Source organism: Myxocyprinus asiaticus, chromosome 1, assembly GCF_019703515.2.
Source record: "Myxocyprinus asiaticus isolate MX2 ecotype Aquarium Trade chromosome 1, UBuf_Myxa_2, whole genome shotgun sequence".
Lineage (NCBI taxonomy): Eukaryota > Metazoa > Chordata > Actinopteri > Cypriniformes > Catostomidae > Myxocyprinus > Myxocyprinus asiaticus.
In genome coordinates this window covers 64,626,590-64,648,004 of record NC_059344.1, presented here as the reverse complement: position 1 = coordinate 64,648,004, position 21,415 = coordinate 64,626,590, and the positions used below count along the sequence as shown (strand labels likewise).

The 21,415-nt window shown below is 37.7% G+C and overlaps 1 protein-coding gene across 1 annotated transcript; it reads left to right on the top strand.

Annotated features, from left to right (window-relative positions):
- The first annotated feature begins 218 nt into the window (after positions 1-218).
- On the top strand, positions 219-4,012 carry sox32 (SRY-box transcription factor 32). Its single transcript, XM_051675858.1, has 2 exons — positions 219-531; positions 1,948-4,012. Exons 1-2 carry the CDS (start codon positions 219-221, stop codon positions 2,565-2,567), a joined length of 933 nt encoding a protein of 310 aa, XP_051531818.1. The 3' UTR covers positions 2,568-4,012.
- Positions 4,013-21,415: the final 17,403 nt, after the last annotated feature.

The following is a 21,415-nucleotide window of genomic DNA, read 5'->3' as shown; positions in this document are numbered from 1 at the left end:
TTGTTTTAACTAACAACGTTATTCAATTTGTCCTATGCCATCTACACATTTCGTTCGCTACAAGGACATCAGCGTTATCTCTGAGGTGAAACTTCTTGCGCTTCACACCTTTAATCCACTCCTCAGCGCGCCCATTGGTCCGCGGTTCTTTTAAAGCCCCACTTGATCTCTGGGGATGACCAGGACGAATTCCTCAGAGAATCAGGAGGCATCACAACATGTATCTCGACCAGATGCTCCCCGAACTCGAAATGGGCCCCACAACAATGATGCTCGAGGGTCAACAGTGCCATTACGCGCCACCTCAGCTGAATGAGACGCGCAGGGCGGCTCATTGCCCCGCGTCGGGTCCATCAAGCCCGGTGTCGTTAGGCTCTGAATCCAGCTGTTCAAGCCCGGAAGCGAAATCGGCTGCGGAAACTCGAGTGAGACGCCCTCTAAACGCGTTCATCATTTGGACCAAGGAGGAGCGCAGACGCCTTGCGCAGCTGAACCCCGACCTGGAGAACACTGACCTCAGTAAAATCCTCGGTGAGTAGCCTACGACACTTTTTAACTGAAGTCAGTCGGGACTGTAATGTTTATTTGGTAGGCCTATCGTTTGTATGTAAAGATTGCATATTGTTTTACAATAAGCAACTTTGTAAAGTGCGCAATGTAATATTAGGGCGCTTTAACTTCTATATTCTGTATCAAAAACCAAAGAGCCTGATTTTATTCCTGGATGCTTATTGGTCAATGCAGCGCCCCAGCCGCACTAAAAAAACAAACAAAAACACGATATATTTCGCTATGACGCGAAACACCTGTTCGCCATATCGCTGCCCGAATCGTTAATTTATTTATTTTTTATGCATATTAACGATCTGTGATGTCAGGAACTATATCTTTTAGCGGAAGCATCACACTTAATGAATTTACTTTAAAAAATTCCAAATTTGTAGTAACTTTTACGAAAGCGTTAAACGCTCGAGGTTGCGCTACATTCCCTGATAGCACACATTAATCACCCAGACGTCTATTTGACGTGTATGTTTCCATCTCGAAGATGTATTTTTTTTAGGTCGTTTGCTCATCTGCAATACGTCTATAAGACGTTTTCTCTCAGATGTCAATAAGACATTCAGCAGATGTTTTTGAGACTTTTATTAGACTGTTTGTAAATCTGATCTTTTTAAGATGTTTAGCAGATGCTATTTAGATTGTGATGCTTTCCAGATGAAAAGATCTAAAACAGACATCTCGGAGACATACAGTACGTGTGCTATCTGGGTTGTATACATACCAAGATGGCACACATACATCCCCGTCCGAGAAGTCTGTTTAAGAGCGTTTCATCTGGAAAGCATCGCATTCTGATTAACATCTGCTAAACATCTTAAAAAGATCAGATTTACAAACATTCAAAATTATAAACGTCTCAAAGACATCTACTGAAAGTCTTATTGACATCTGAGAGAAAACGTCTTATAGACGTATTGCAGATGAGCAAACTATGTTAAAAATACATCTTCCAGATGTAAACACACATTAAATAGACGTCTAGGTGATGTATGTGTGCTATCAGGGTAGTCATTCTGCAACATGTGGTGTCTAACAACCCTGATAGCACAAGAACATCACCTAGACGTCTATCTGACGTGTGTGTTTCCATCTGGAAGATGTATTTTTAACGTAGTTTGCTCATCTGCAATACGTCTATAAGACGTTTTCTCTCAGATGTCAATAAGACGTTCAGCAGATGTCTTTGAGACGTTTATGATTTTGAATGTTTGTAAATCTGATCTTTTTAAGATGTTTAGCAGATGGTAATCAGAATGCGATGCTTTCCAGATGAAAAGATCTAAAATAGACATCTCGGAGATGTACGTCTGGGAATGCCCTTTAGCCGTAATCTTAAATAATATATAAACTAAAACACTTTTATTTATTTATTTATTGTCATAGGTAAGACATGGAAGTCCATGTCTCTGGCAGAGAAGCGTCCCTACATGCAAGAAGCGGAAAGACTACGAATCCAGCACACCATCGACTACCCCAACTACAAATACAGGCCCCGTCGGCGAAAGTGCAACAAGCGTAGCAAGACACCTCCAAGAGACACCACCACTTCTCCAAATAGCTCCTTTCACCCCAGCTACATGTTCCAAAGCCAAGTCCCACAGCATCCATACAATCATCAGCACTCATACGACCGAATAAACTCCTATAATCTCCCACACAGTGGCTTTGCATTACAAAACTACTCTTCATCATTCCACCATGGAGCACCATCATCAAATGGAGATGCAATGTTCCCCAGCAGTGCATCATTACATCCTCAGAATTCATCTTCAGTACATCTACCCCTGGCTGCATACTCATTTTCACAGCATGCCATGCAGCAGAATGGGGTGGAGCCCCATGATTGGCGGGGAACGGAGGTGTGCACATGTGTACTTTGTTTGGGCGGACCTTCTCTGGAGTTCTATCTAGAACAGGTGAGATCAGACATGCTGGATCAGCTTGACCGCAGTGAATTCGACCAGTACCTCAATCCAGCGCTGCCAGACCACAACAAAGAGTGACCGCAAACTAGTTGTCCTTTACTACCTCCGTCCAGAGACTGCAATGGTTTAACCACAGACTGGAAACATTTAAGGTTTTTTTGCTGCTAGCAACGAATAATTCTTACTGTGAGACTGTGAATAAACGACTGTATAGAAAGAAATCTCTTTATTTATGATAAGTAATGTTTTAGTTGCTGACATGCACGCAGAAAGGTCATGTCATTGTTTACTTCAAGTTAATAATTTTTTTTATATTTGTATAACAGTTCACATTTAACAAGTTATAAATAAAATGTCTAGACATAACACATGTATGGTTCCTAATTACTCACATACACGCACGTTTAACTATCTAACTGGGGACATATCATAGATTTTATTGCTTTTATATAAAGATAACTCACAATTGGAAATTCCTGTATTATTCAGCTATACTTTAGGGGACAATTTTGTATGTACAAACAGATATATAATTTCTGAAATAGTATTATGTTCAAAGATGACAGACTTCATGTCAGACTTCATGTCTCCCAAATGCAAAAAAGTAAAAAAAAAAAAAACCTGTATGTAACTTTAGGAGTAATCCATTGGACAAGACTTAATCTGTTAGTTCTGTAAGGTGGAGCAGATATTTGTTGCTTCAAGCACACTTTCAATCAACAAAGCCAGCCACTAAAAGCCCAAAATGCCCAGCAACTGATCAATGTGTCTGGAATGAATGCAGTACGTGGACCGTCTCAACTCTTCTCATGTTTTTGCATCTGCTTACCATAGAGAATCAGCAGTAAAATATTTCGCAAATCAAATCTCAAGTCATCTGTATATGACATGAATTTAAACACATTTTCTAAATGTTTATTATCTTGGTGCACCAAAGAGAGAAATAATATTTATTTCTGGATTTCTAGATGGCTACCAACCAAAGAATATGCAGGGTTTCTTGCTGTAAAACTGAATGTTAGGAAACATACCCTATGAACAGATAAGCATTCCCTTTTTGAATGATCACAGATCTGTAAAGAATAAGAAAAGTCACTTATAAATTGAGAAAGAAAGTGCAACATGTTTGGAAGAGATGTGGTTTAGCTAAAAATGCACGTGTTTTTTCAACTTCAGGCACTTTTAACACTGTGGACTTCTAGAAAGTGAAGTCCCATTAAAAAGTTTTCACACTCTCACTAGTTTTTAAAAATGTGTCTACTTATCCAACAGTGTACTGTATGCACATGCATCACTGGAGATTTATGAGATTTATGGAGATTTATGAGATCATTTTTTTTTTCTGAAAGTCATGCAAATTTCCAGCACATCTCAAATTCTGTATTGCGTGTAATAGAAGTCTGTGGTGGAAATGATGGTGATGGAAAATACATTTTTAAGGTTTTTGGGGAAAAAAATTGGCCATTGCTAAGGCTAATTTCATAGCTAACATTTTATGTATCCTAAATGCACACAATTAAATAATACTGTCACACTTAATAATTCTGCAAAATTACAGCTGGACTGGAAATGATGCTCAATAAAAATATTCTGCTCAGAAGTGATATCTACCTTGAATTTTCTTTGTTTTCTTCAAACATCACTTGTCTCATATTTCATCTCAAGCATGCTCTTCACTGACATTTTTGTCGACTTGTTATCAAGTACACTAACTTTCGAAAAAACTTAGTGTGGTGGAAATTACGCCGGGACGTAAGAGTCGTAATTTTTGAAAAATTGATAGAAATAATTTTCACATAATAAATATTGAAATGGTTTATGTTCATTTTACTCCTTGTTTAGATTATCATATTTTTAAACATGTAATCTGTATATTTTATAAATATGGATTTATAATGGAAAAGGCTAAACAGTGAAATCTGTATAAAAAAATACATTTAAAAAGTACCCACAGGGCCTGGGTAGCTCAGCGAGTACTGACACTGACTACCACCCCTGGAGTCGTGAGTTCGAATCCAGGGTGTGCTGAGTGACTCCAGTCAGGTCTCCTAAGCAACCAAATTGGCCCAGTTGCTAGGGAGGGTAGAGTCATAAGGGGTAACCTCCTCGTGGTCACGATTAGTGGTTCTCGCTCTCAGTGGGGCGTGTGGTAATTGTGCGTGGATCACGGAGAGTAGCATGAGTCTCCATATGCGTTGAGTCTCCGTGGTGTCATGCACAACGCGTTACGTGATAAGATTCGGGGATTGATGATCTCAGAAGCGGAGGCAACTGAGACTTGTCCTCCGCCACCCGGATTGAGGTGAGTAACCACGCCACCACGAGGACCAACTAAGTAGTGGGAATTGGGCATTCCAAATTGGGGAGAAAATGGGATAAAAATTACCCAAACTGCTTGAGGAAAGAAAAAAGTACCCAAAATAAACTATGTAGAAAAAAAATTGAAATCTGTTCATTATTCAAAAATTCAACCCCTGGGACACACCCATTTATGAAAAAAAAAAAATTAATAAATAAATGCTGTTCAATGAATCTGGAATGTGTAATATTGATTCTGAACTATCATCAGTTTACCAGGCAAGCCTCTGGAAATATTTTCTTGCATCTCGCATTCCTTAGATATTTTGAAATCCAAATTCCATGCATTTTAATCACTAGTCCATTTGGATGGGTTGTTGGGAACATAATTAACCCTGAGTTCTCCAGCAGGAAAAAATGTCAAGAATGTTTCAGAAGAGTTTAAAATGACGTTATAGAGGTGGAGGGGTGTTAGTGGAACATTCAGAATACATGAAAGAATTTAGCAGATGTTGGAAAAAGGAAATGAGACAGGAAGTCGCGAGCAGAGTCACAATTTGGATGAACTGGCAGGTCATCAATTAAAAAAAGAGAGGAAGAGATGAAGAATAGACAGGTTTCAGTAGCTCGCAAGTTAATGTAATCCTGCAATGAGGATAGCATAAACACACAGTATGTGGCTTGCTATCCATGGCAGAGGGCTCGAGACTCGAGACTTGGCCTGAGCTCGAATGCCGCCTGGACTGGATTAGTATTGATGGAATAGATAGGAGGAGATGGGGAGGTGGTGGGATGCCGGAAACTCTCAATGCTGCGTTGTTGTCAATGCTGTGATTGGTCGGATTAAATTAACTTGCTCTTCCCGAACTTTGTTAATAAAAAAAAAACATTAAAAGGGAAAAAAAAGTATGACTTTCTTTTTTCAGCAGAACACAAACAACAATTTTTAGACAAATATCTCAGCTCTGTAGTTCCATACAATGCAAGTGAATGGTGACCAGAACTTTTTAGCTCCAAAAATCACATAAAGTCAGCATAAAAGTAATCTATACGACTCCAGCGTATAAATCCATGTCTTCTGAAGTGATATGATAGGTGTGGGTGAGAAACAGAACAAAATTTAAGTCCTTTTTTTACTATAAATCGCCACTTTAAATTTCACTTTCAGATGTGAAAGTGAAACTAAACTGGCACCACGTGTGACCTTCAGATGTAAAAGTGAAAGTAGAGATTTAGGGTAAAATTTGTATTTGTTTCCGCTTCTGAAGACATGGATTTAACCACTGGAGTCGTATGGATTACTTTTATGCTGACTTTATGTAATTTTTGGAGCTACAAAGGTCTGATCACCATTCACTTGCATTGTATGAACCTACAGAGCTGAGATATTCTTTTAAAAATCTTTGTTTGTGTTCTGTTGAAGAAAAAAAGTCATACAAATAATGAGAGAATTTTCATTTTTGGGTGAACTATCCCTTTAACAATAACTGATAAACCTTTCAAGACAGAGCTCCAAGGTTTTTAATTAATGGTGAATGCTTTTGTTATTTTAACCTTATTCATTAAGAATTGTTTTTAATAGCAGAAAACCTAAGGGGAAACTACACTACCCATGATCCTCAGGGGGAAAACCCACCAATCAGAGAATTGCCCGCCAAAAGTGTTCTGTTGCGACCGTCCACTCCCAAGATGCACTGTGAATGACTCAGTCGACTCGGTCTTACTACTACACTTTTAAACGAATTATATATTTATGTAAATCTGAATATTTCGCATTACGCTTTAAATATATCAGTTCTCTATACTTATAATCAGCAACTTTAAATCAATAATGTTATTTTTTTTTTTTTTTCATAGTTTTTAATTCGATTACATCATTTGCAGTGCTTAATGGTCTTGTAGTTCATTCCCTCATGAAAGATGTTAAGTACAGTCTTGTACCTGTCTTTTTGTCAGATTTTCAAATACATTTTTGCCTCAAAAAAGTTTGTAAAGTTGTGTTTCACCTCGGGGCATGGCTTAGAACTATTTTATTAAGGATTCTATGAAATCCTTATGAAAATATAAATAAATGGGAAAACACTTCTGCAACCAGCACTGCTGAAAAAGTGGGCGGACACTGTTGGGTTACAGACCGTGAAAAATGTTGTTCTTTTACATGTGGAAAATGAACATTTGGTTAAGCAAAGTTGTCAAACCAAATAACTGAATAACTTTCATTGCAATATGATAAGTAGCAAATTGAAAATTGCTATTAGTGATTTGCGTCATAAATGTACATATTTGGCTGCTTAAAAATGTGATTATGAACATTTACACAGCCCAAACATCCATCCCCTTCCTCTGTCCCACTTGTGTGTGTGTGTGTGTGTGTTTGTGTGTGTGTCAGTATATGTTTCTTTGATCTCGCTGGTATTTTTATACTCCAACTGACCTGAGGCTTAAATGAGAGGGCGAGTGTGTGTATGCGTGATTTACATACAATGTAAATGGCTTTGTGTTAAACTCTTATCCTGGAAATAAAATAGTCTTTACTCCACCCTCAATGTTTCCTTTTACAGTGTATTTGAGTCTCTGTAAAATTAGGAACCACAGATCATGGTCATGTTTAATTACATGAAAAATAAAAATAAAAAATAATGTTAAGATTTACACATTTACATTTCATAAGAAAATTCCATGAAATTGAATTGAGTAATCTTTAATACAATACAATAAAAAAAAAAAACGTACTATTTTAAGTTTTATTAATTTAATTTTGTTAAACATAACACAATTCAGTTTGGTATGAAATTGAATGCGTAAATCTTAAAAATAGGCTAAAATACCATTTTTTTTTTTTGAGAATAAACAACATTATCTCACACACAAAGAGAAAGACAGACAGAGAAAGAGAGGGAGGGAGGGAGAGACTTATTTGAGAGAACATGAAGATTATTTTCAAATTTGTTCTTTTGTTCTGTTCTGCCAATTTGAATTAACAGCGGTAAAATTACTTACCACTCCAAGTCACGTGCAAATAATACAGTTTGTCACGCATGAATTAAATAAGCTGAATATAACTCCCTGCGACCTCTCAAAGAAAAGTTGTTTATTTCTGTAATGCAGCATTATATGCAACAAAGCTTCCAAAATATCTATTAAAGTGGGTAAAAACAACTTTATGTCACTGCTTGTTTACTGTCTAGAATAAAATGAAAATGGACATTGGGAATCTGTCCGCTGAATATGTCAATGTTTATGTGAAAGGCTGGAATGTGAGACTTTCAAAAGACAAGCAGAGCTCATGAATATTCAATGTGTATATTAGTTTAATATAGTGGGGGGGACACTATATGTTTATTAGTTTAATATTATTAAAAGACGAACTGAGCAACAAGCTGTCATTATCAGCTGTCATTTTAAAAAAAATAGCATGACAGATTTAACATTTTGGACAATAAATTCACAAAACATGGTTGATAAGTAAAAACCGTGGGACTGACAGACTGACTCTAAATGAATCTATTACTCAGCAATATTACATTGCCATATTGAAAAGGACACTGCATTATAAAAAACCTCTCACAGTTATTTGACCTATATGACGGTGCCAAACAGAGCACGAAAAGCCTGGAAAATTAATTTGAGTAGAGGCTTTCTCAGTGAGCTTTATTTACCTGTAATTTGTGTGTCAGAGGTAGAAAAGTGCAGTGCGCGGACAGGGTTGTTAACCAAGAGATTAACTCAAACCCAGATTAAAACCTCAAAATATAGAAATCCAGGGACAGAGAGCAACACAGCTATACACAATCTGTATGTGTCCATTCATGCTCAAGTGTGTTATACTGTTAGAGCCCAGAGCACTTCCTCAAGAGCCACAGCTTCCCTTTAACTCATCTAACCAGAGCAGAAGTACTGCAGTATCTTTCATATTATCTTCATTTACAGTATATAGACATTTCTCGTCATATGCTGCAAATTAGACACATTTGAGAAGAACGCATATGCAAGTCAATCACATACAGTAGCCCCAAAAACATTTTTTTTTTTTTCATTTAAGCCACACTTAGGGATATTTCAAAAATGATAAAACCTCATGGTGTAAATAATGACCACATTTTCAGTTTTGGGTGAACCATCCCAATCTCCAAAAGGTCCAGGGAATGTCTCGAGAAAGTCTGAGGTTGAACGCATGACCCAGTCGGTGTATTTATTGTTGTTGAAGGGCAGGGATGCCAGATACAGTCTGTGCTCAGCTGATAGTGCCTGTGTTATTGAAGGGCCACAAGGCCATCTGATAAAGCTTTGCCGTGTGTAGAAGGTCTTTTTGGGATGGTGCTGAGCCAGAACCTTCATACATAAATACATCTAGAGCCTACATACTAGCATTTACTTAAGGGTAGATCTCCATCTTTTAGTCTACTCTATGCCAGGTGTGCTCATTTCGTCAATCGACCAGTCAATCGCAAGACAACTACGGGTTGATCTTGTTAACAGGCCATAAGGAAAATCGAGTAGAGGAAGAAACTACCAGAATCTTAAAGATCAATTTTTATTTCCTCATTTGGACTCCTGTGTGCACCAGTGCTTTGAGAGCGCTCTCGGAGATGCGGTAATGCAAATACGCGCCTAAACAGTCAAATACACTTTCATTTTCCATGATAATGAGGTATTAATGGAAAACACAATCATGTCCACAGTGAATGTAAACAGCGGGACCAAAAATACGGGATTTGCATCAAAATATCAGATTATTAAAGGAATGTTCCGGGTTCAATACCAGTTAAGCTCAAAAAACAGCATTTGTGACATAATGTTGACATTTATTTTGACTCGTCCCTCAAAAAGCAAAAATCGAGGTTACAGGAAGGCACCAATTTTTGAACATTAAAATACTCACTGTTTCAAAAGTTTAGCAACAAGACATAAACAATATGCATGTAATCATGATTTTATTGTGATAAAATCACTTACTAAACTTTTCTGTGTAAAGTTATAGCCAATTTTATAATGTAGCTGCCATGATGATGTAATGTCAACAAACACTAAAACTCTAAAATGACTGAAAAAATGACAATTTAAACAACTTTAAAGCTCAAGTAATACATGAGTTTTAACAGAAGAATGAATGTAAGTTCTTTTATAGAATTATAAGCTTCACATTTCTGCCTTTAAACCCTCCAAATTGACTTCCACTGTAAGTGCCTCAATGTAACTTCCATTTTTGCTTTTTTAAAGAAAAAGTGGGGCAATTCAAAAATTATTTTTGTGGTAATCAATATTATGCCACAAATGCTGTTGATTGAGTCAATAACAATAAAACGTCAAAAAACACTCACTGCTCTTTGCTGGATAACTTTAGTAGCTTAAAAATTTAGTTTAAAAATATATTAATGTCTAGTCATACAGTGAAGGCCAGTTATTAAAGGAGTTTTATCATAATTTATCAATAAATATGTTGTGTGTGGCGCTATCTAAAGCGTGCATTACTGTTAGATTGCTCATTACATAAATGAGCATACTAATAAACTTCAGTGGCTAACTTGATCTGCACCTTATGTGCAACAGACGTGAATGACTGAATGATGCAGTAGCTCACCATTTACTTTCCGTGCATTTGTTTTTTTCTCCATCCAATGAAAGTAAATGGTGACTGAGGCTGTAACATCCTGTCTAACATCTCCTTTTGTGCTCCATGGAAGACAGTCATTCAGGTTTGGAACAACATTTGTGTGAGTAAATGACAGAATTTTAATTTTTGTTTGAATTATACTTTTAGAAGAGTGACATGGTCTCAGAAATATTAGCAAAAGGCTTATGTCCTCTACTGTGGACAAAAATAAACTGCTGTGTATCAGGATACAGAAACTGTAATAGTCTGTAGATATTCTAAAATATATCACACATACAGTAAGAGGATCTTCAGTGTGTGTGTGTGTGTGTGTTTTGAGTGACAGGCTCTCTATCTATGCAGGGATCAGAAGAGGGAAGTAGGTCAGCTGACACTGTCGTTGGAAGTTAGTACAAGGGCGACAGTGTGAAATCACTTCTCATTATCTGTGTGTGTGTGTGTGTGTGTGTGTGTGTACTCAGCTATAGTGGGACCTAATTTGGCCTCAGAAGTGAGCTAAATAAAAACAACAACAACAACAACAACAAACAACTAAAATAAAATTTGTTTGGAAACTCATAAATACATTTAATTGCTGGTAACACTTTACAGTAAAGTTACATTCGTTACCATTAGTAAATGCATTAGGTATTAAAAACAAACAATGAACAATATATTTTAATACAGCATTTGATAATCTTTGTTAAACTTTAGTTAATAAAAATGCAACTGTTTATCGTTAGTTCACGTCAGTTCATAGTGCATTAACTAATGTTATTTAACGGCTCTCTGGAATACTCGATTCTGGTTGGTCAGTGGCGCCATCTAGCTGTCAAATATTGCTCTGTAACAACCGCACCTCCACGTATCAGACCGCTCATCCGCATACTGTGAGCTGTCTTTCCTGCTTCTCGGATCACTGTGCAATCTCTACAAGTAAGCTAATAAAATAATTTCAACTCAAATCAATGTTTCATGGGCATTTATTTATTTATTTGGCATGTAGTCTTGTAATAGGCTGAATATTAAGAAGTCAGACGGTCATTTTCACAGAATAAACACCAACAGAATTCCGAAGCAAACTGGAGGACTGAATTTCCTTCTTTTCAAATTTCATAATTTCAATGCAAATCAATATTTTATGGCCATGTATTTATTTAGTTGGTTAATAGCCATGTAATAAGCGGGATAATGCATAGTCAGGTGGTTGTTATTGCAAAATAAACCCCTTCAGGCTTCGCGTTGGTGTCCTGATCACCCTGTCAGGGTTTATTGCGCGATAACAACCGGCTGACTGTATATAATCCCTTACATAACAAAAACAATTTTTGATTTTAAAAACGTATTAGTATATGTTGAAATTAACATCAATCATGATTAATAAATGCTGTAAAAGTATTTATTGTTAGTTAATGTTAACAAATGGAACCTTACACAGTGATCCAAGAAGCAGGAAAGACGGCTCGCAGTATGTGGATGAGCGGTCTGATACGTGGAGGTGCGGTTGTTACAGAGCAATATCTGACCACTAGATGGTGCCACTGACCAATCAGAATCGAGTAATCCAGAGAGCTGTGTAATAACATTACATTATTGTAAAGTGTTACCAATTTTATTGACTTTTTCCTAAAAATAAAAATGTCATTTTAAAGTACACAACAATTTAAGGACACGTTGCTTTGTTCTGGGATCATATTAATGAATGAATTCAATTAGAATCTCACACACACAATGTGTTTCCTCTGTAAAACTACAGCTGGAAGGGCGAGTTATAAACCGATACAAAAATAAGGGAGGTGCATGATGAGAGAAATGGTTTGCTATGTGTGAAAGTGAGAAATACATGGGGAGAGATCATCTAAGCTGTGATGTAAAGACATAACATTAACATACGTTGCACAATTTTTATTCTGTCTGGGATGAAGTTTCTTAAAGGAATATTTCGGGTTAAATGAAAGAATAGTTCACCTGTACGCTGTTATCGTTTTTCCCATGGAACACAAAAGGATCACTTTTGAAGAATCTTTACACACGTCTTTTCCATATAGCAACAGTTCATAGTGATCGTGTCTTTCAAGCTCCAAAAAATGGCATGAAAGCATCATAAAAGTAGTCCATTTGACTTGTGCGCTGTATCACTTATCACTTATGTTTCACTGATGTCGCATTGTGGAAGTGAAATAAGTTGCGAACGCCTTTTACGTTTACTTCAAGGTTTATTACCACAGAAAATCATTTTGACTCATTCCAAAGCAAACAGACAAATAAACGTGTGGACAGACATGCCATGAATGAAAAACCACAAACACAAATGAACCTAGTACTGTAATCAATACAGTATGACTCATGACAACTCATCGAAAACAAAATCGTGAGACATTGTACGACTTAGCTCACACAAAAATGTACGTCTTTAACTCCAGTAGAGAACAACCAATCAACAAACAGAATTTTAAATCGATACAATACAGGCACTGAATTGTAGCTAGCCTCCTATCCAACACTTTAATTAAAGAAAGGAAACATCAGTAAACAAATCTGGTTAGTTATTCCATATTTATTTATGCAATACAAATGACTGATGTACTGTATTTCCATATACTGTAAAACACTTCCCGCATCTTGTTCCAAACCCCAATGTTTCCTTTCTTCCATTGTGTTAAAAGTAATTTTCCTATTAAAATCATGGTTAGCCTTAGGGCTTGGGTAAGGGGTTAAATTTAAGAAAAATCTTAATAAGATTTTTTGGTATGGGATTAAAAACCAATTTGTATGATTTAAAAAGAAATTCCCATCTCATACTATTATTACAACTTTTCACGAGACAGTGTCGGATGCTACAGACGCATTCAATAGAGTTTAACCCCAAATATCCCTTTAATATTGATTGACATGACAGCGTGTGTGTGTCTGGTTGATGTGTGTGTAAATGTACTTTTTATTTGTTAGCACCCCGACTGGTCAAATGCCACATATGACACACACAGACGTGTGAGAGATCGATTCACACAGAGGTGTACACACACCAACCGATGATGATTAACTCTTATTCAAACGCGTCTATCTGTGAATCAAAGCAGTTCACTCAATAAAGTCACAATCAATATTCACGCTTTGATATTTCTGTGTTTGAGTCTGTGTGTGCGCGGCAACCTCAAATATCTGACTTGGACATTTTTTCACCGAAGCCAAACTCAGGTCGGAGCTCACAGGTCATCATATCTGCATGCAGGAGAACAATGGGGCAGTTAAAACACAATATATCACTCTCACTTTTCTCTCTCCGTTTCTAGCTCCTTCTGTGCATATATTACACCGTCTCTCTCTGTCTCACTCATCATTTTGACTGGGTTTTACAGGATGTACATTATTCTCCTGTCTTTACACAAATGATCATAAAAATTATTAACTATTGCAGTAATCAGTGTCAACCAGCATAGTATGTGTTTGCATATGCATGTGTATGTGGACACATTTTGGCAGGGTCAAAAAAAGGGTCAAATGGGCAGACTTTCAAAGCTCTTTGATTTTCACTAGGAAATATTTCTGCATTACTAACCAGGACTATCAATCAATCAAGAATTCAGAAGTGTTCTATTTTAAGCATAATGCCATTGTTGAAAACAAAGGGTGGACTAGGGTAGAATCATGTTACTATACTAACATTTTTGCAAAATAATTTTTACATGGCTTTTTACATGTTGTACGTTTTCCTGCGGTTTTTTGGTGAAACAAACACTAGAGGCGCTACTAATGCATGATAGATAATCAATATAAATACACATACTTTTCGCCCTGTTTCTCACACAATGCTACCTTACGACATCTAAACATTTTTACTAGTGCATGACTTGTAAGGTGATACATTTTAATGTTTGCATAACATAAACTACATTTAAAGGCTTGTTCGAGCGTGATGAAATTCTGCTAGGGAGAACATTTAACTCGCTTTTTGCACCACACAGTGGACATTTCACCTCAGAGCTGCTGCGATATGTGTAAGGAACTACGTAAAATCATTTTGCAAAAATGTTGCCACAGTCACATATTTTCCATGAGATCAGACTCGTATATAAGTTAGTCAACTCTAGCTATGCTTACATGCATTCAGACTAGGCTTGGGATCGATGCCGATACGCCCAGCAACACTTACCGATTTGGCCACTGGGGGCAGTGTTTCGTATTTCAGTAAGCACAGACCAATTTTAGCTAAAGAAAAGCCAACCTTCACGACTTCACTGTGAGATCAGTCTGATCGTACACCATTCAAATCGGTTTGATGCTAAGATATTTTCAGAGGATTCCGAAAATATGTAGTTTATACATAGTGTTACAAGTTTAATGGTGCAACGCTAAAATAGTCAGTTTTGCATAAACTGTAACTTAGCCCCCCCATTTACTGTAACTAGTCTTGGTTGTCATGTCATTTTTATTTGTATAGCGTTTTCACAACACATATCGTTTCAAAGCAGCTTTACAGAAAATCATGCTTTAACAGAAAATGAAACTGTAATATCTATAAAGACTTAGAGTCATCATTGTGTAATTGTAAATTGTGTATAAAAATAAATAATTAAATAGTTAAATAATAATTGTATTTAGACCCTCAGTGAGCAAGCTGAAAGCGACTGTGGCAAGGAACACAAAACTCCATAAGATGTTGGTTAATGGAGAAAAATAACCTTAGGAGAATCCAGGCTCACTGTGGGGGCCAGTCCCCCTCTGGCTAACATCATGAGTATAATGCCAATATTAGTTATTTGTGTGCAGTGCAAGTCATGGTTTACAATTTGTAAATTAAGTAAGTATTAAGGGCCAGTGTTTAAACAAAGATTTTGTATGAACTGTAAAATTAATGACTAATGTCTTTGAAGTCCATCCTGGATTAACTGCAGAAGTTCACATTGATGCATTGTCCTTTGTTAGTTGGCTGATGAAGGCTTTTGTTGGCAAATAATTGAAAGTCTATGTATTCCATTTCAAGAGTGTAGTCCATCAATAAACAAAGTTGATGCAGGCAGAGATCAATGAGGTGCATCGCAGTTTAACTGTTATTACGGTGAGGTTCTGTGGGGTCCATCCTAAATCCAAGGTTCAGGCAGTGGCATATGAAGTATCCGATGTCTTACAGTTGGAGTTGGCATCAGATCATCCTCTGAAGTTCATCGTAAAAGACTGAAATTATATCTGGCCAGCACTGGCAGTAATTTGTCGTCATCACTCAGCGACACGTAGCAGTGGAGTCCGACACCAAGCAGGAATGGAGCTGGATCTGGCTGGCTCTTGTAACCTTGGGATATGAATCCCAAGGTTGAGACAGGGAAACAAATAGAATAATATTAGCATAGATACCATTCAATTTATTGCAGAGTTAGAGATTATGGGAAATGTTTCTGGTTCCAGCAGACCTAACTAAAGCAGCCTAATTGTGAGTTGATGGATAAATTAGGTTTATGCCTGGCTAAATAGATGAGTCTTTAGTCAAGACTTAAACTGAGTGAGTGTGTCTGCATCCCAAACAGTGTTAGGGAGACTATTCTATAGTTTTGGAGCCAAATAGGAAAAGGATCTACCTCCTTTTGTGGATATTAATATTCTAGGAACTATTAACAGGGCAGAATTTTGTGATCTTAATGAACGTGATGGAATATAGCATGGTAGAAGGTCACTTAAGTACTGTGGAGCTAGACCATTCAAAGCTTTGTATGTAGTTAACAGAATTTAAAAATTAATATGAAATTTAACAGATAGCCAATGAAACAACGATAAAATTGGGCTACTATGATCATATTTGCTGGTTCTAGTTAGCACTCTGGCAGCTGCATTTTGAACCAATTGAAGTTTATTTATTGAACTTGCAGTACATCCTCCCAGTAATGCATTACAATAATCTAGTCTTGAGGTCATGAAGTCATGAATTAGTTTTTCATCATCAGCAACAGAAAGCATGTGTCTTAACTTAGCCATATTTCTGAGGTGGAAGAATGCTGTTCTACAAACATTGGAAATTTTATTTTCAAAGGACAGATTGGTATCAAATATAACACCTAAGTTCTTCGCTGTAGAAGATGACGTAACCACATCCATCGAGAGTCAAATTATATTTTAGCGGCTTATTTTTAGAGGTTTTTGGTCCAATAATTAGTACCTGTTTTGTCGTAATTGAGTAGAAGGAAATTTCTGGCCATCCAATCTTTGATTTCACTGATACATTCTGCTAATTTGAAGAATTGTGAAATTTCGTCAGGTTTAGAAAAAAAATAAAGTTGGGTATCGTCAGCATAACAGTGGAAACTTATTCCACAATTCCTGATAATATCTCCCAGGGGAAGCACATATAAGGAGAAAAGCAGAGGACCTAACACTGATCCCTGTGGCACTCCATACTTAACTTTTGTTTGATTTGACAATTCCTCGTTTACACATAAAAAGTGGTAGCGGTCTGATAAATAGGACTTGAACCATGCTAATGCAAGTCCACTAATGCCAACATAATTCTCCAGCCTATTAAAGAGAATATTGTGATCTATGGTGTCGAAAGCAGCACTAAGATCTAAAAGCACTAGCAGAGAAATGCAGCCATGATCAGATGATAAGATTAAGCCATATGTAACTGATAAGAGCAGTCGCTGTACTGTGATGGGGCCTGAATCCTGACTGAAATTGTTCATATATACCATTTCTCTGTAGAAATGAACATAGTTGGGAGGACACTACCTTTTCTAGTATTTTCGACATAAATGGGAGATTTGAAATGCGTCTATAATTAGACAATTCACCAGGATCAAGCTGTGGCTTCTTAATAAGTGGTTTGATAACTGCCATTTTAAAGTTTCTTGGGACATGTCCTAAGGATAGCGAGGAGTTAATAATATTAAGAAGAGGTTCTGAGGGAGTCTGGGTAGCTCAGCGAGCATTGAGGCTGACTACCACCCCTGCAGTCACGAGTTCAAATCCAGGGTGTGCTGAGTGACTCCAGCCCAGTCTCCTAAGCAACCAAATTGGCCTGGTTGCTAGGGAGGGTAGAGTCACGTGGGGTAACCTCATCGTGGTCGTGATTAGTGGTTCTTGCTCTCAATGGGGCATGTGGTAAGTTGCACGTGGATCGCGGAGAGTAGCATGAGCCTCCACATGCAGAGACTTGTCCTCTGCCACCCGGATTGAGGTGAGTAACCACACCACCATGAGGACCTACTGAGTAGTGGGAATTGGGCATTACAAATTGGGAGAAATGGGGATAAAACATTTTTTTTTAAAAAGAAGAGGTTCTGAGACTGTAATCTAAGACTGGAATACCTCTTTTAAGAGCTTAGTTGGTATTGGATCTAACATACATTTTGTGGCTTTTGATGTTTTGATAAGTTTTGTTAGTTCTTCATGACCTATGACAGCGAAGGATTAAAGTTGCTTGTGAGGAAAATTATGAGACACTGTTTTCTGAGGTGCTGTGACAGTTGATTGCATAATTCCAATTTTATTTCTAATGATTTCTATTTTATCAGTAAAGAAATTCATGAAGTCATTACTATTGTGCTGCGACAGAATATCTGGTTCAGTCGAGGCTTTATTCCTAACCAAATTAGCCACAGTACTGAATAAACACCTATGACTGTTTTGGTTATTTTCTATGAGATTGCTAAAATATGCTGATCTGCCAGCTTTTATCACCTGTCTGTAGCTACAGACACTATTCTTCCATGCACCGCAAAATGCCTCTAATTTTGTATTCTTCCACTTGCGCTCCATTTTCTGAGCTGCTCTCTTTAGAGCATGAGATTGATCATTGTACCGTAGTGCGGGGCTTTTTTCTTTAATTTTCTTTAATCGAAGGGGGCCGACACTATCAAGAGTGCTAGAGAAGACTGTATTTATAGTTTCTGTTATTACATCAAGTTCTTCTAGACTTTTTGGCTTACTGAATATGACAATTCTGGAAGATTATTAGTGAAGCTATCTTTAGTGGTCAGAAGAATAGTTCTACCTGAACGATAACACGGTGTAGATTGAGTGACATTAGCTGATCGCAGCAAACAAGAGACGAGGTAATGATCTGAGATGTCATCTCTTTGCTGTAGAATTTCTATAGTATCAACATCAACTCCATATGACAGAATTAAATCTAGCGTAGGATTATGGTGATGAATTGGTCCTGTCACGTTTTGTTGGACTGCAATAGAGTTGAGAATATCGATAAATGCTCATCCCAATGTGTCATTTTCATTATCTATGTGAATGTTGAAGTCACCAACAATTACAGCTCTATCTACAGTAACTACTAGATCTGATAGAAAATGTGCTAATTCACCAAGGAAATCAGAATATGGCCTGGGTGATCTATATACTGTAGCAAGGGCAAAAGATGTCAGAGATGTTTTATTTATAACATTAAGCATTATTAGTTCTAAAGACTTAAACTTATATCCTGTCCTCTGAGTAACACCAAAAACTTCACTGTAAATTGTAGCAACACCTCCTCCTCGACCCTTCAGATGAGGCTCATGTTTATAACAATAACCTGGGGGAGTAGATTCATTTAAAGTAATATATTCATCCAATTTAAGCCAGGTTGCAGCCAAACAGAGTGCATCCAAATTATGATCTGTAATAATTTAATTTACAATTAGTGCTTTGGTTGAAAGAGAACTAATGTATAGTAGCCCTACCTTTATATGATATTTATCTTCATTTTTATCTTAATCACATTTTTTCTAAATGATTTATTGAAGGGTTTGTGTTTGGTAGTTCGGGAAACAGACACAGTCTCTATATGATATCTAGTTAATACAGTCTCTATGTAGTTTATGTCACCTGTGTGATGTATCAAGGCAGCTAGCAGATGTTCGGATTAAACAGTTTGTCTGCTTCCTGACCTGGGCCCCAGTTAGTCAAATACTATCACTATTAAGACTATGAGCCAAATTACTAGAGAGGAGAGCAGCATATTCCCTGGAGGGATGGAGTCCGTCTCTCTTTAGCAAGTCAGGTCTACTCCAAAAACTCTTCCAATTGACTATAAATGCTATGCTATTCTCCGGACACCATTTAGACATCCAGCCGTTCAGTGACACTAATCTACTAATCTACTAGGGAGGGGGCCAGAGGATATATCAGTGTCTGACATAGTTTTTACAAGTTCACACACCTCTTTAACATTACGTTTAGTGATCTCCGACTGGCGAAGCTGGACATCGTTAGTGCTGACATGAATAACAATTTTAGAAAATCTACATTTAGCATTAGCCAGCACTTGTAAATTTGATCTGATGTCAGATGCCCGAGCCCCCGAAATGCATTTAACAATAGTGGCCGAATCTCTATTTCCACGTTCCTTACAATAGAATCACCTATTACTAAGGATCTTTCAACATGATCCTCAGTGGGTCATCACTGAGTGGGGAGAATCAATTGGAATCCCTAACAAGAATGGGAGAGTGGTGTCGCTTTGCTGAGCGAGTATGCTGCTGAAACGTCACCCAAATGCCCAGCTGCTGGGGCTCTACAGCTGGAACCAAAATCTGTGTGTTGCTCGCTGTACTACCCATATCCGAAACAGTATCTACCGGCTTTACTTACTCACTGACCTCCACTAGCATTCGGATGCGTATCTCTAATTCATTAACCTTTTCCGTCAGCCTGATTAATTCCTTACATTTATCACATGTAAATCCCTCACTGCTGATGGAAAAAGCTATCATAAACATGTTGCATGCAATGCAGGAAGAAATAACATGAGTGGATGCCATGAGTTACCGCACTTGTTTGTTGATGTTGTTGTTGTTATGGTTGTTCTTGAGCGGCGAGGGTTTGAGATTGATGTGGTTCAATGTGGTTCCTGATCAGCAGATGTTTGAGATTGATGCAATAATCTGTGTAAAACACATAGGAGAAAACAAATGCATGCAGTCAAGATGTGAGATGCAGACAAGCGGAAATAAAAAAGAGAGAGAAACGGTACGCGCAGTAAAATACACGCAGTTGAAACAGTAGAAAAGCGGAAAAAAAATGAAGCATGCGGTAATATGGCAAAGGATAAAATGATGAACGTATAATAATAAGCTATGCTAAGCAGGCTAGCAAGCTGCAAACATAGACTTGTGCAGCGTGCCGGCAGCAACCGGAACAGGAAGTGAGTAAGACGGGGTCTGTTCCAGTTGTAACTTACGCATGGCTGGTGCAACTGGCCCCTGAGTCCCTCCTTCAATTTAAGTGTTTTTTCTACTTTGTGGGAAGAACAAAAGGTTTATAAATATTTCTCATTTGTCAATGACTCTTTCTCTGATTGCACTTTTAAGGTCTACCAAGTCATTTAAAGCATTTATAACCTGTAGGGTGTTAACATGTACTTGCGGCACCAGTAAGGCCTAGGGGAGTCTGGAATAGGGTGAGGTGTGCGTGTGTGTGTGTGTGTGTGCGTGTGTGTGTGTGGGAGAGGTCTCTTGCTCTTATCTAGGCTACTGCTTCAGCCTGCATTTCCTGTCCCCCACAAACTGCTTCCTGTCCTTGGCGTAGGAGCACACACTGTCCGCCTTGAGACACACAAACACACACCCTCTCCCACACAGACAGATCCACACACAGTGAATATACACATGTACTGTCGCCAGGCGAGCCTTGCTTGGGAATTACACAATAGTATTGGCTCCTGAGTGCCGGGGGACTTTACATGACTCAGACGGAAGCTGTATATGTGTTCGCACTCCTCACTTACACACACACACGCACAAATTCAGTCCATTGGTTCTTCAGTAGTAAAATAGATGATGACAGTATTACAGTGCCAGTAAGGAGAGCATTACCTCTGTGCCCCAACACGGGGACAATACATGCAGGGTGGTGCATGCGTGTGTAAGATGAGGAGGGGTGAGTTGATGAATCTGAACTTTGTTTCCCCTCTCAAATATACTGCTCTGACACTTTTATAAGCTATATTGATAAAAGAGAAAGAGAATGGCCTTTTTGATAGGAACACATCTATTGCCATACAGACAGTGTAAAGATTAACAAATTCATATTAAGGTCAGCAGAAAACAGGATG

Bases quoted from the DNA above. Each gene is read 5' to 3' on its own strand.
- sox32 (XM_051675858.1), top strand. From the start codon at position 219: ATGTATCTCGACCAGATGCTCCCCGAACTCGAAATGGGCCCCACAACA. The intron at 532-1,947 runs GTGAGTAGCCTA...TTATTGTCATAG, and splicing joins TGACCTCAGTAAAATCCTCG to GTAAGACATGGAAGTCCATG.